This window comes from Balearica regulorum, chromosome 20 (assembly GCF_011004875.1).
Source record: "Balearica regulorum gibbericeps isolate bBalReg1 chromosome 20, bBalReg1.pri, whole genome shotgun sequence".
In the NCBI taxonomy this organism is placed as follows: Eukaryota; Metazoa; Chordata; class Aves; order Gruiformes; family Gruidae; genus Balearica; species Balearica regulorum.
In genome coordinates, this window is record NC_046203.1 from 9,168,998 (window position 1) to 9,182,357 (window position 13,360).

General features: G+C 47.5%; 1 protein-coding gene across 1 annotated transcript in view; it reads right to left on the minus strand.

Moving 5' to 3' along the window:
- The window catches only part of PAPPA (pappalysin 1), a 183,599-nt gene that overhangs the window by 14,175 nt on the left and 156,064 nt on the right, over positions 1–13,360 (minus strand). Inside the window, exons 20-21 of the mRNA XM_075772202.1 lie at positions 8,023–8,094; positions 4,115–4,213 (exon numbers count right to left, since the gene is read on the minus strand). Of these exons, the coding sequence (XP_075628317.1) occupies positions 4,115–4,213; positions 8,023–8,094 (171 nt within the window). The remainder of the gene's footprint in view (positions 1–4,114; positions 4,214–8,022; positions 8,095–13,360) is intronic.

Here is a 13,360-nt window from a genome sequence, read left to right on the forward strand (position 1 = left end):
ACAACAAATAATTAAGCTGATGAATGTCTCTTTTTTCCCCGCTCGCTGACTGCAGTTGCCTCGAATTTATGCCCAGAATATGACTGAATTTATTCGTTGCCGTTTGTAGCATTCAAAAGAGGTCTTTAATGATTTCTTTCAAGCTCTCTAGCCTGATTGTGAATAGTGCTGGGCAAATACTCATTATTTCCTATCTAAGCAGCAGCGCTGATTAGTCGGCGGTTGGTCAGATAAGTCACATTGCTCTGTTCCCCTCGCTGCAGAAATGCACAAGGTCGTTTGCTGCTAATGCTCAAACGCAAAGGCAAAACGTGGCCTAAGCAAACGCTGCACGGAAGTCTCTTGTGCATTTTCAGGGCAACAAAACAGGAGCGTGCAAAATCTCACATGAAGTAAAAGGGCTCAGAATTAAAGTGAATACGGGCTGACTAATTTTGCTTTCACGCAGCCTGGTTCACAGCATTGTGTGCAGCTGAAAGTGCTTTTGAGAGGGTAGTGGGATTGCAGTGAAATTTAAGTCTTGACAGTTTGTGGACATCAAAGATCTGAAGCCAGCTCTTACTTGACTGTTAACTCCTGAATCTTCACATGATGCAATGTTAATCTTCAGCCCTTTCCTAAAATAATGTGCGGAGTTGCTATGTTCTGTTAAATGTGAACCATGTGTCACCTCAGCAATGGCTGCAACGGTGAAAAGATGATAAATCTAAAGCTTGTAAAATGTCCTGTGACATTTTGGGAGAAAAACAGGTGTTGCATAAATGTTAGACATTTATGGGTAAACTTGCAGGGGCTTTAAAAGACTGACACATCTGCCACATAGTGTGTAACCCTGAAAGAAAAGGAGCAAAGCAGTCTCTTTCATGTGCCTCGCTCTTTCTACAACCGTATGAAAATACATCCTCATCTGGTATTGGAATTAACAGAGCTGGACTCGCCCCTCCCTATGTCTCCTCCAGGTTTTTGGCTTTTACACCCAATGTGTATTTTAAAACTGTGCCTTTTTAAGTAGGTGGCAAACTGTGCTGGAAGGGTTTGGTATGCGGAGTATTTTTATTCAGCTCCCTTTTCTCTCACCTTTCATTGTTTTTCCCTTTGGAATATCTCCTGTAACGCTCCACTCATAAACCTCTTCAAAGGGAGGGCTGTATTTGAACAGCCTTGCCTGAAATCTGGTCTCAGTCAAAGGCCTCAGACGGGAAAATAACTCGCAGAGCCGAGACCCGCGGCCCCACGGCTGCTGCTGCAGGTGTCGGCAGCCGCTTTGCAGGCAGGGAGGTGCTGCCTGCCGCCTCTTCGGCTTTGACGCCGTGGCCCTGCCGGCTGGGTTATTATTCCCCCCTTTACCCTATAAATGTAATAAACTGGGACTTAGCATCTTGCTTTTGGCATGGAAGGTTCAAGGAGAAGGTGGTTTTCTCACTCCTCCCGAGTGCCTTGTTCAGCTCCCGAGATCTTGCTGGCGTTTTGGGAGAGAGAAGATTTTGGAAGCTGAATGTGTGCCGAGGAAGCGATGGGCTCTGTGGTCCAGCCCTCAAACTGTGTGATCTCTAGGATGGGAGTTTCTAAAGTACAAACTAGGACAAGTCTAATTCCCCCGGTCTCAAAGATACAGCTCCCAGTGAAGTCAGTGGAAGCAGACTTAGCTCTAAAAAGCTACAAAACCTCCCCCTCCATGGGGGAAATGCATCAGACGTGTGACCAGCTGCCTGTCTCTGAACTGCTTGCTCTTTGCATTGGGCAGTTTTAGCACAGAAACCAGTAACCGACTGGGCTACAAAGCCCTTTCCCCCTCTTGGGTGGTCGCTTCGTTTATGGGTGGCAGCGAAGCAGCAGATATTTTGAGTGTGACTTGCCTGGCTGGTAAGTGCTCACGACTCTGTGCAGATCCCACTCTGTCTCAACTCCCTGCCCAGCAATAAATTCTGCTCCCAAACCTTAATCCTATCCCTCTCCCCCTCAATTTGGCACTCACATCCCTTGTGTTTCAGTCCCGTCCCCACTCCAGCAGTAAGTTTTGCCCTTAGCTCCTGTCCTGATAGGGCTGGTTTGGGTCAGTCCCCTCCCGGCCACCTCACTTCCATTCCTCTAGCACCTCTTGGGATTTTTCATCCCCTGTTCTCAAGCCCGGAGGCAGTGAGATGAAGTTTCCCAGGCAGGCTGTTGTAGGAGGAGAAGACCTACGCCATGCTGAGCTACCAGCTCTGCCCTCCCAGCAGTGGCCAACACGCACGCTGTGCCTGCCCTTGGGCTGCTCCTCCCAAGGAGGTGGAAAATGAGCCAGAGAGGAATCTCTTCTTGGAGACAACAGTGAAGATGAGCCACTGCCTGTCACCCTGCTCGTCTCTGCAGTGGTCGTTTCAGCAGGGAGCCCCGTACAGGCTCTCCATGCCCTACTCCACCCTTGGGAACAGAGAAGCTCACCTGCCCGTGCTTCCCTCCCAGCACGTGGCTTGCAGGGACACTTGCAAAAGAAACACAACAATTCAGGGGAAAATTTGTCCAAAAAAAGTACAGTTAGGAAAACTATCTCTTCCTCACCTCCTACACAGTGGAGAAACGAACTCTTTCTACTTGCCAAGACATGTCCACTTCCCTTCCCCAGCGTTCCCAGATGGGCCAGAGACAGCCCACAGTGCTGTACTGGTAAGAGATCTTTGGCTGAACCAAGGAAAAGAAGCCTCCAGCCAAAGCTGTTTTAGAAAGGGCTTTTCCCCGCAGAGATGTCAGCAGGCCCTCAGCTGCGGTAGAGAGGACCTTCTTCCTCAGGTGGGTGAACTGCATGATGTCATATGCTGAGCCTAAGCTCCCTCTGTCTGTTCTTGAGTTTTGTTATTTATTAATATATTTCCCATACTTAAAATAGCTGGATTTTCTTCATTCTGATCTACACTCAAATCTTGAAGACAAGATAAAAAGCTCACATGGCAGAGGCTAAAATAGTCACTCCTTTCTTTGGGAAACAAGTTCAAAATCTATCCTGGCTGGAAACATGGAATGTACTGCTCCAAACCACAAGCTCCATCACTCCAATCACTGTCTCTACCAGTGGCCAGAAATGGGTCTTAAAGAAGCATAAAAAAAGGGGGATGTGTGGAAGGATCCATCTCTAGGCTCAAGCAGTCAATGGTTTAGATATTCCTGACCCAGAAACTGCATCCAGATCAATGTTTAATAGCCACTGACGGAGCTAACCTCCATGAATATGCCTATTCTCTTTTTTACTTCAAACGTATTGTTGTTCTTAATAACACTCTGTGGCAACGTATCCTATCGTTCACATACACACTGTGTGCATGAGCACTTTCTTTCATTTGTTTGGATCCTACTTCCAGGTAATTACCATTTCACTCCCTCATTGCTGTGTGGTAAAAAGCTGTGGATTTATTGCCCTAAGCATCCTCCCTGCATTAAATAATGTTTTTAGGAATCTCTGCCACTAACCATGCCCACTGTCTCTTTTGCAAGACTTGCAGGTCCTGGTCTATGTGGTCCCTGAGCAGAAGATACATCAGGTCTCTGCTCAGCCCTGCTGCCCTGCTCCACACTCCTCTGTCCCACTCTGTCCTTTTGGAGATGGGATGGTCAGCGAGCCAGGCATATGTGGGTACACACGGATCCAAGTACAGACCTACAATGATGCTTTCGTGTTGCTCTCTGTTCTTTTCCTAATGACTCCTAACCTTTAGTTTCCCCTCTGAGCACTGAGGGTGGACACCGGGATGGGCAAATACACCCTTCTCGGTGTTTCTGTGCAAAGGTCTCCTGAGCAGCTTTGCTGATGAACATGCCCCAGGGTTCTGGAGGGAGCCAGCCTTTGCCTATAGAGAAGCCGGGGTTTATTTACAATGAGAATGAATGAATGCCTCTGACTATTTAAGAACCTGCCTTGCACAGGTATAAGGCAGGTTATGATGGGAAATGCACATGCACATCAAGAGAGAACTTCAAAATGAACCAACAAGAACTCAGTGCCTATGGTGAGCTGATGCCTGGACTGAAGGTCCTTCTGAGACCTTGGATTGCCCCTATTCTAGCAAAAACAAAATCTTCCCCGGCACAAAGCAGCATTCACCAAGGAGTTCCCAGCGAAAAGAGGAAGCAGCATCCCTACCTTTTTGGTCTTGACTGTTGAGGCACAGCAGTCCCCACCATCATAGTTGCAGAAGGCTCGGTTGTTGATGGAGTCGCAGTAGTTGTCCCCCATGAAAGGCTGAAAAAGGAAAAAGCAGAAAAAGACTGAGAACGTGGACATGGATAAAACCTGTAACAATACGTCAGAAGGAAAACATGAACATTACCAACTGCCCTGAAAAGCAAGAGATAATTATTTCCTTCTCCCTTCAAAGCAGACAGAAAAAGAAGGACACTCGATGGAAGGGAAACGAGCCCTTGTTGGCTTTTCACATCCCACATAAGATGATGCTTCTGGAATATTAATTTGACTAGGCCCAGAGATAGCATCGAGGCATCTAAAATTGTGGCACTTTTGATAATTTTAAGCTAACCTTAATGTGGGATAAGAAGAAGGTTATGTATAGCAGCAAAACTAGCTTGCTTTTAATAGCTGTACTTCCCACCACAGTTCTAACTATGCAACAAGTGTCAGCATTGAGGGCACAAAACACATCACAGAGAGAAACGGAAGTGGTGTGAGCTCAGCACAGGGACCACGTGCTCCCATTCTCCGACCAGCAGTGACTGTGCGTGACCTTGGTCATGACACGTCATCTCCCTCCGCTCCACAGCTCAGAGCTGGGCTAATGGCAATTATTCAGAGGGACATTGTGGAGAGCTATTAAGTAAAATTCATAAATCACCTTGAAAAAGAAAATGCGGTCACTACTCTGTGCAATGTGATCACAAGTCAATGTGCTGCACAGGACCGGAATAATAATCGCGATTCTGAAGAAAAGGCTTGAAGTCTGGTTTTTCATTACACGTTGGAGCTCTCTTGGTCAGCAAGTACAGAAGTCTTTCTTGGAAGTGAAAACTGTGCCCATGCCAGGTATGAGAAAGCCAGGCAGCTCTGAAAGCTTGGAAAAACGGATGATGCTCAGCAGAGAGCAGAATCATATCTCCGTAACACTTCTTACACGCACAGGCTCATGAGGCCATTACCATTTTATCTGCTCTTTGGAAAATTCATTTATTCTGCACCATGAAAAACACACCAGGGACTTTCCAACAAGAAGGCATCATTGCAGAGTGGGTGGGGAGGCTTGTGGAGGTTTCCTGGGAGGATTTTGCAGCAGACGCAGTACTGGAGTCTCCCTGAAGATAAGATACCTGAAGAACCAGCAGTGAGAGCTCGCCATGCTCTCCACAGGCAGAGCCATGGCCATGCTCATCAGTAACGAAATGGACACTGCAGAGCGGTGCAGATGCAGGCTTTTACTGCTGATGTTTTGCAAATTATTTCTATCAGGGTACAGGAAATCCAGGCAACGATGGCAATATCAGACCAGAGCAGGACTACCAGGAGGTGACTTGTTTAGCTACACGCAAATACTACAAACGCTGACAAGGCAATCAGAGTTACTAGGTGAGGCTCCTGTCCCTGTACACTGGCTTAACTCCATTGACTTCCACAGAGATTCACTTATTTATACAGGCAAGGACTTTGACTTGCAAATGCCCTTCCAATTTAATTAATATGCTAAGAATTAAAAGGGAATGATTTATAAGTAGATGGAGAGATATTTTTATGCCAATCTGGTCACATTCAAAAACGTGAACTTTGCCCAACCTCCCAAGACATTTTGTAGGCTTCTCCATGTTTCCCTCCTATTGCTTGGCTGTGCCTGCTTGTCAAGAAAGGCTTGCCTTTAATTTCCCATGCCTATGCCTGTACTCGACACCTATAAACACTGGAAAATCAGGAAAAGAAAAAGAATTTGCCTTTCACTTATGTTGGCACAGAGTAGGCAAGTCAGTCCTTTGGAGGAAAAGAATGGGACAAATAGTATCTAGAGAGTTTGGTACCAAAATCCTCCTGTGGGAGACCTTGGAGGCCTGGCTGTGGAGCGTGAGGTCTCTATAGGTCTTCATGCAGATCTTAGTGCTCCCATGGATTTGGAGGACTACGCAGGTAGTCCAGAGGGACTAGTTTTCTACTGAAACACCTACATTAGCTGCCGAGAAGGATGGGGCTGACTCATAAACTCCAGCCACTAGGGAGCGACAAAAAATCACATTGCAGCAGCAGTCTGGGTTACCACTGTGAGCACCAAGAGTAAAATAACGCCCCGCTCACAGCCTTCTATTCAGGGAATTCCCCTAATGCTAAGGATATTAATACATTGGGGAATGTATCAGCTTAACGGCCCGGTATTATTGACCTCCTGGCTTATTAGCCCCTGTTTCCACAGTCATGAAAAAAGGCTTTGGTGAAGACAGCATTTCTTCTGAAATCTTAATGCCAGAGAATGAGCACTGGCCCATTCGTGGATCCTGGAAGCATCATGCTCTAAAAATGATGCTAGAGGCCATTATCAATTGTCTGGGCAAAGCCTTCCAAGATGATAGATTGCGATGCAGTGACACTGCTGAATGAATGATGAAAAGAAGAAAGTTCCTATTGATGCAGAGGGGTCTGGCAATTAACAATGATGGAAGGGAAGAAAATGCTGAGAAAAAGCATGTCAGTAATAATGGCTTCTGGTAAATTATTACATCATTGCAAAGTTTGTCTCAGTAACAACTATCCTTAAACAGCAGGAGAATGGATACCCAATGGTGCCTCAGCACCTGAATGGCATTTCTTAATGGTCCCTGGATGTTATTTTAGCTCTCTTTGGAGAATAGGGGCTCCTAGCCAGCCTGCATGAATGTAATGTGTGAGATGGCTTATGACATTCAAAGCACTGACAGCAGAATGCTTTTCATTTAGGGAACAACTAGACAGAAACTATTACATTGTTAGAGAGTTATTACCCTCTTGGGCCCAACATTTGTATGCGAAGGAAACCTGTCTTTCACTTCAAGACAAATCACATCGCACAGCAATGTGGTCTGGAGTTTCGTGTCAGATTTAGGAGTTCTGTGCCATGTTCTGCCACTCCGGGAAAACAACTTCAATGCGCTCGTAAAATTGGGTTACTGGGTGCTGAGAGCGCAGTCAGTGCTCCAGAAAGTCCAGAGATGTGGGGTCAAGACACAGCTCTTCCACTGCCCGCCCACGTAACCAAAGCAGCCATCTATCCCTCTGCCTGTGAGCTACCCCATTCCTAAATAATGGGCGTGAAGCTTCCCAGCCTTACAGAGGTGCCACAAGGACTGACTTCTTGACACAGGGGAGATTCTCACGGGCTGGCGTGATGGAAACCGCGTGAGTGCCATGACCCAGAGAGAGGTGCTCCAGCCTTGTTTAACCACTGGAAGTATCTTAAGACTTCTCAGACTTTTCAAAGACTGTTGCCAGCACAAACAAAATAATTGCTTTTTTCAAATAACACATGACATTTTTACACAAGTAAAAACTGTATCACAGCTGAAATATAACTGCATTTTTCTGTTGGGTTTTTTTTTTGTTCAGACAGAGGTGCACAGTGGAGGGATGTGTGATTTACTCACTGTTCAGCCGTACTGTCCACCCAGTGGTATCATTTCTGCCTCTGGCTTTCCTAAAGTTTATCTGCACACACCAAAGCCTGAAGCCCAGCTGGGCTTGGAAAGAGTTGGCCCTCTAATAAGATGTGAAAACAACTGAAGGTTTTTGCAACTTCCCAGAAATTCCCAGATCCTGGGAAATTCTGACGGTCTACCAATGTAGCTGAGCCACTTGATCATTTAACTCCTGTGAGAGTCACCCAATCATCGGCTCTAAGAAAACCACCAATTCCACTACTGAGTGTCAGAACTGATACAGGAGATGCCAGTCTGGTTGGTAGGATAGTAAGGGCAAGGCAAAAGCCTGCTTGCCCCACTTGAAAACCAGCACGTACAGCTCAGGTGACTGCAGTGACTACTACCGTAACATCTAGGAGAGCAAGCACCATCTGAGCTAACGCCAAAGCTCACCTCGCAGCCTTTGACACAATGAATCAGGGAAGGGTGAGGGTACCACTTGAGTCCCGCCGTGCAGACAACGCTCTGGAGGGGAGAAGAAAAAAAACCAAAACAGGTTAAGACAAAGAAATCAGTGTACAGAAAGTCAGCGTGCTGGCTCCTATGGCTCTCCTGTACTTAACCAATGAAGTTCAGTTCCCAACACCTCTTGTGTTCTCAGGACCTGGCTGTCCTCCAGGTATTTACAAGAAGTGTTGGACTTGACACTTGCAATAACAGAACATTTGAGATTAAAATAATATTTAAGGTTTTCCTAAAATGTCACGTCCAATATTTCACTTATGGTGGGGGGATGTGGCAGGGAAAGGCAAAGGCACAGGTCCACTGTCTTGCTCTTGGGTAGGGGGGAGACATTTTAGCAATTAATTGAAGGATTTCTTTGGTGCTGCAAAACATTGTTCTCTTTTGCTACCCATCATATCTATGCTTCTTGAAGATGCTAAAGGGGGACTTTCAGATACATTTTCGCACCATCTTTTAGATCTTAAATGGAAGCACCTCCCACTACATGCCTTCAGAATAACCCCCAGAAATGACAGCATCATCTGCTACATTATGTGAGCTTTACAATAATTTCTATATTTATAATAAATTCTGAAGTGCTTAGTTTTGGGCAAAAAAGATGAACAGCCTACTCAATGACGACACATCCAGGGTGGCCATTGTTTGCCTATAGACATGGAAACTTAGATTTTAAGAGTGGATGAAAACTTTGGCCAGTCAGTGGAGACGGTGATTCAATACCATGGAGATCTAGGAGACAGGACTCCCATCCGTTTACCAGGACATCAGGCACAACGTTCATTTTGGGTTATGGTCCATGGATGAAACACTACGATGTCCAGTTGGGCAAGATAAACCCGTAGGCACTTGCCCAAGGGCAGGGGTCGGGGTTGGATGGAGGCGTGGGGAAGGAAGGGATTAACATTTGGGAAGACCTGACGCACTAACCATCCCTTCCCCTGTTTATGTGAGGGCTAATTTAATCCATCTGCAGGGGAACCTCAGCATGTTTTTACAGTTTCTGTCATTTGAGGCTTACCTGGCGTGTGCTAGAAAAAGGACTTTTATACTATCTGACTTGGGCTGTTTATCTTTCCGATGCTCTCGGATTTTCCACTATTAGTCAAGCCCGGCTTGCCCCACCTGCCTCGCAACAGGGCCCGTCTGTGTGAGCAGAGAAGCGGCCGGGCGAGGGGGGAGGACGTTGTTTATCCCCCGGGAGGGAAGCTGCAAGGTGCGGGGGCCCTGCGGTGTCAGGCATTCCCCCAGCACGCTCTTGACAGACAGCTGGAGATTTCCAGGCTGTTGCCTGCCACAAATGGTGAGATTTTTTTTTTTTCCCCTCTTCTGTTTATTGCACTTCAGAGGGAAAAGAAAGGAAACTTTTCTAGGTTTCAAAATAAACAAGGCCAGTCAACAGACTGGGAGAGGGGAGAGGAAAGGAAGCAGTTTGAGAGTATTCGAACCCAAGAATTAAACCAAAGTAGAAAAACTCAGGCATTTGTCTCCCGTATCCAAGGCTGGCCAGACAATAAGTAGAAATGCACTTCCAAAGAGCATCTCACATTCCCCTGGTAAGAAGCATCAATATTTACAAAACCTCCTGATACGTGTGAATGTGTGTGAGCATTTGGAGCTAACAAAAGGAGTCAAATAGCCCTGAAACAGGCTCTTAAGAAAGGAGGTTTCCAAGTGAGAGCAATCCCTTGCAGGAGATGCACTGACTACTTTCCTGACCCTCCCGGTATTAAAAACCCAGCACCCTCCCTTAGAGAACTGGATGGAAGGCCAAGTCTTTGCTAGGACGATGCTCTTCTCAGAGCTCTCGCTCAAGGTCATCTCAGTTCCAAGGGCTGCACAGCGTTTGGCTGGACAGTCTCCAGGGAAAGGGAGTGCAGCCTCGGGCCGCTCTCCATAGCGTAGGAAAGCCAGTTGACCTTCTGCTAGATTAATCACTGGGTCAGTGGGACATTCGCATTGCTCTGCAGTGGTACCTGCCAACGGCTCAGTCCAGTTACTTTGCCCTCTTCTCAGATGATTCTTTGCTAGGCTAGTGGAGACCATTAGAGTCGCTCCAGCTGAATTCAATTCTTCTAACATTCATGGAGCTGGAAGCAGAGTAGGCTCAGGGAAGGGCCCTCAGCCATGGCCCTGACTCCTGCTGCTCTTCCAAACCCTGAATTCCCACCACCCAGCCTGTTTGTACCCTCAAGCTGCTGCTGTGATGTGTGTGGTGCAACAGGATGGGAGAGAGGTTGTTCACCGAGGGAGAGCCTGGGTTGGAAAATTAAGAAAGTGGGGATGATTCAGGCTGCTGGGCATCATTCCTGCCTCTTGCGGTACTACCAGGCACAAAGGTTCCACAGGGTGCTGCATGGGGCAACTGAGATAAACAAACGTATAAAAAGCAAGCAGTACCACGGGACGTGACCAGGATCTGATGGCATCTGTGTGGACAGAAAGGAAGGCAGACTTAGAAGGCCAACAAAGGATGCAATAAGAGGTGGATGGAAGGACCATATCCGACACATGCCAGGCAGTTCACAGGGGATAAAGCCCATCTGGCTGCTGCCTCTGCGAGCCCCATCCCTTCCCCGTGCTGCCACGTGCTCCAAGCCGCTGCGGTGACATATGCCGCCCTCATGGCCCCGGCTCCCCTCGTGCATCGGCTTCTGCAGCACAGCTGCCCTCATGCACGGGCCATGCTGCGCAGCCGGGTGTATTGACTTTGGTCCGGTCCCCATCCCAGAAACGCCATCCAGCTACATCTGCGGTTTGGTGGCTGTGACTCCATCTGCTGCGAAGGGAGAGCAAGCCGGGATGCACTCCCACAGTAGGTAACAAAGCGCCAAGAAAGCAAACCAAGCTGGCATTTTCTCCTTGTGAGGGAAGACCTAGTGCCTCCGGTCACAGCGCTTCCCTCCCATGGTGGGACTAACACAATGATGTCAACCATTTGCGGGCTGCAGAGGGGATTAGGTTTCCCCAGGAGAGGCGGGTGGAGAGCTCTCCTCCACCTTAGATGGGTCAAGTGTCCCCCAGGGCTAAAGCCCAGGGACTGGCATCTACTGGTCTCAGCTAACTCTCTCCCCCGGCACTAAACGAACATGACAATTAACCGTGGGCTTAATGTCGCGGTGGTGAGGGGACCGGCTGTTGCTGCCAAGGGAGGGGAGACACGGCGCGTTGCGGCTGCTTCCTCCTGTAGCTACAGATGGGGTGGGAAGTCCTGCCCTTCCGGGCGCTGAATCGCTGCAATGCAACAAGTCATTTCACCGCTCCGCGACTCAGTTTCCCTGCCTGCAAAGTGAGCCCAACGCTCACGGAAAGAAGAAAGGGGAAGGAAGGAGGAGAACTGCAATGCTTAAATGAATAGGGGACTGTTTAAAGAGAATTCATTTAATGGCTTCTGGACATCCAAATTCCCAGTGCATATGGGAAAACATCGCCAGCAGTAGGGCAGCGTCCCAGGCGTGCGGAGGGGCCACGGCCACACTCAGCCCCGCCGGCAGGCAGAGCCGCGGCATGCCGACCCTTGCAAGGCTATCCCGTGCACGCACGCGCTTGTGCAGTGTTTGGCCTGTTCCTGCTCAGCACAAAGGCAAGGACCCAAACTCAGACGACCTCAGAAATTAGGTCTCTGCCCTGTTTCTCTGCAGTTTGTGGGAGAGAGCTATCAAGCTGTCTTTCTGAGACATTTTTTCTCTCCACTGCCTGCATAGTCAGCCTTGGCAGCTCGATCTATAGGTGTCTTCAACAGCTCGCTGCCCCTTGCACGCGCACAGCACATGGGAAATCATGGGAACAGCAATGGCTGCTCCAAACGCGGCCTGCTGCGGAACAACATGCAGGTTTCAGGTGAATTTTTTTTTTTCCTGCTGAAAATACTGATTTCGAAGACACTGTTAATGTGCACTGATTTCAGCAAACTGTTTCAGACCCCACAAAGCAACTCGGCCTAACCCAATTCTGAAAAACACAGTAATATTTAGACATTTTTCAAAATGAAATATCTGTTGTTGTTGTTGTTCCTTTGAGAGGGCATTTTTTTTCATTTTTCATTAAACAAAAATGAAATGCTAAGTTATGTTCAAACCAACATGGTTTTTTCTCCAATTTTTTGGTTCACCAAAAATCACAACAAAAACAAAGTCACTTTGATTAGGAGAAAACATTTTTTTTTTTTTTAATTTGACAGAACTTCCAGCGAACCGAAAAATCAAGTGATTTGCACAGCTCTGCTCTGAACAACCCCCAGAGGAGGGATGGTTCCCTCTTCCCATTTTGCTTCCATAACAGCTGTTGCTTGAGCAGCTACACACAATTTTTAATTTTTTTTTCTTGCCAGCTCTCCCTGTCTTTTCTCTGTGTCTGTTCTCTCAAAGGTAAGCTCCAGAGATCGATCCTGCCTTTATCTGCTTCTCATACTGCACTCATTTGTACATTACTTGTGCCTGAAATTAAGTAACTAAAAGTGTTTCCTTTGCGTCATTCAAGTACTTTGAGATCCACAAAGACTTGCTGTGTAAATGCAACCAGCTGCTTGCTTTACTCGTATGGCACAACAGCAAGCTGTCACTGACCATAAATAGAGACACGTATTATTAATGATATAATACACATTGCCATGGGGACCTTCCCCTGAGGCACCCCCGTCCCGTCTCTCCGGGGTCTCCCCGGTCCCACCAGCAGCAGCATTTCCCACGGTGGCCCCTGCGAGGCCCTGCTCCCCGTGGGTGACTTCCCCTTATCTGGAGAGTTGAATTAGATGGATGTTTTACAGCTACCAAAAAAATCCCCTCCAGCATCATCCTGCTGGTCTCCTACAGGCTGTTCTCCATCTCCCAACGCAAGTTTTCACCCTGTAGTTACAAAGTGCTTGTGGGGCCGAACTTGTATCTGCTCACAGCCTAACGCTCTTGCAGGATCCTCACCATCAGGGCAAAAAAAGGTCTTATTTACCACTGTACTCTTGGAAACCATGATTTCTCCTCCATCTCTCACTCCCCTCATCTCCTCCTGTACTACTATATGTTTTCCCTGCTGCCTAATGAGCCCTCCAGAGACCTGCAGGTATAAAACTCGTTACAGCTCCCTCTGCGTACCCGCATCAATAAACGAAGGAGCACAGCAGAGAACGGGAGGGAAGCTGTCACTTTATTTCACCATGAATTACAAAACCACTTTAAAGTCCAGCGCTCGGGAAAGGGCCAGTGAGAAATTGCCCCTAATGCAGAGATAGGGGTTTTCTTTATGTTTCATGCCAGAAACTTGGCAAAGCCTAGGC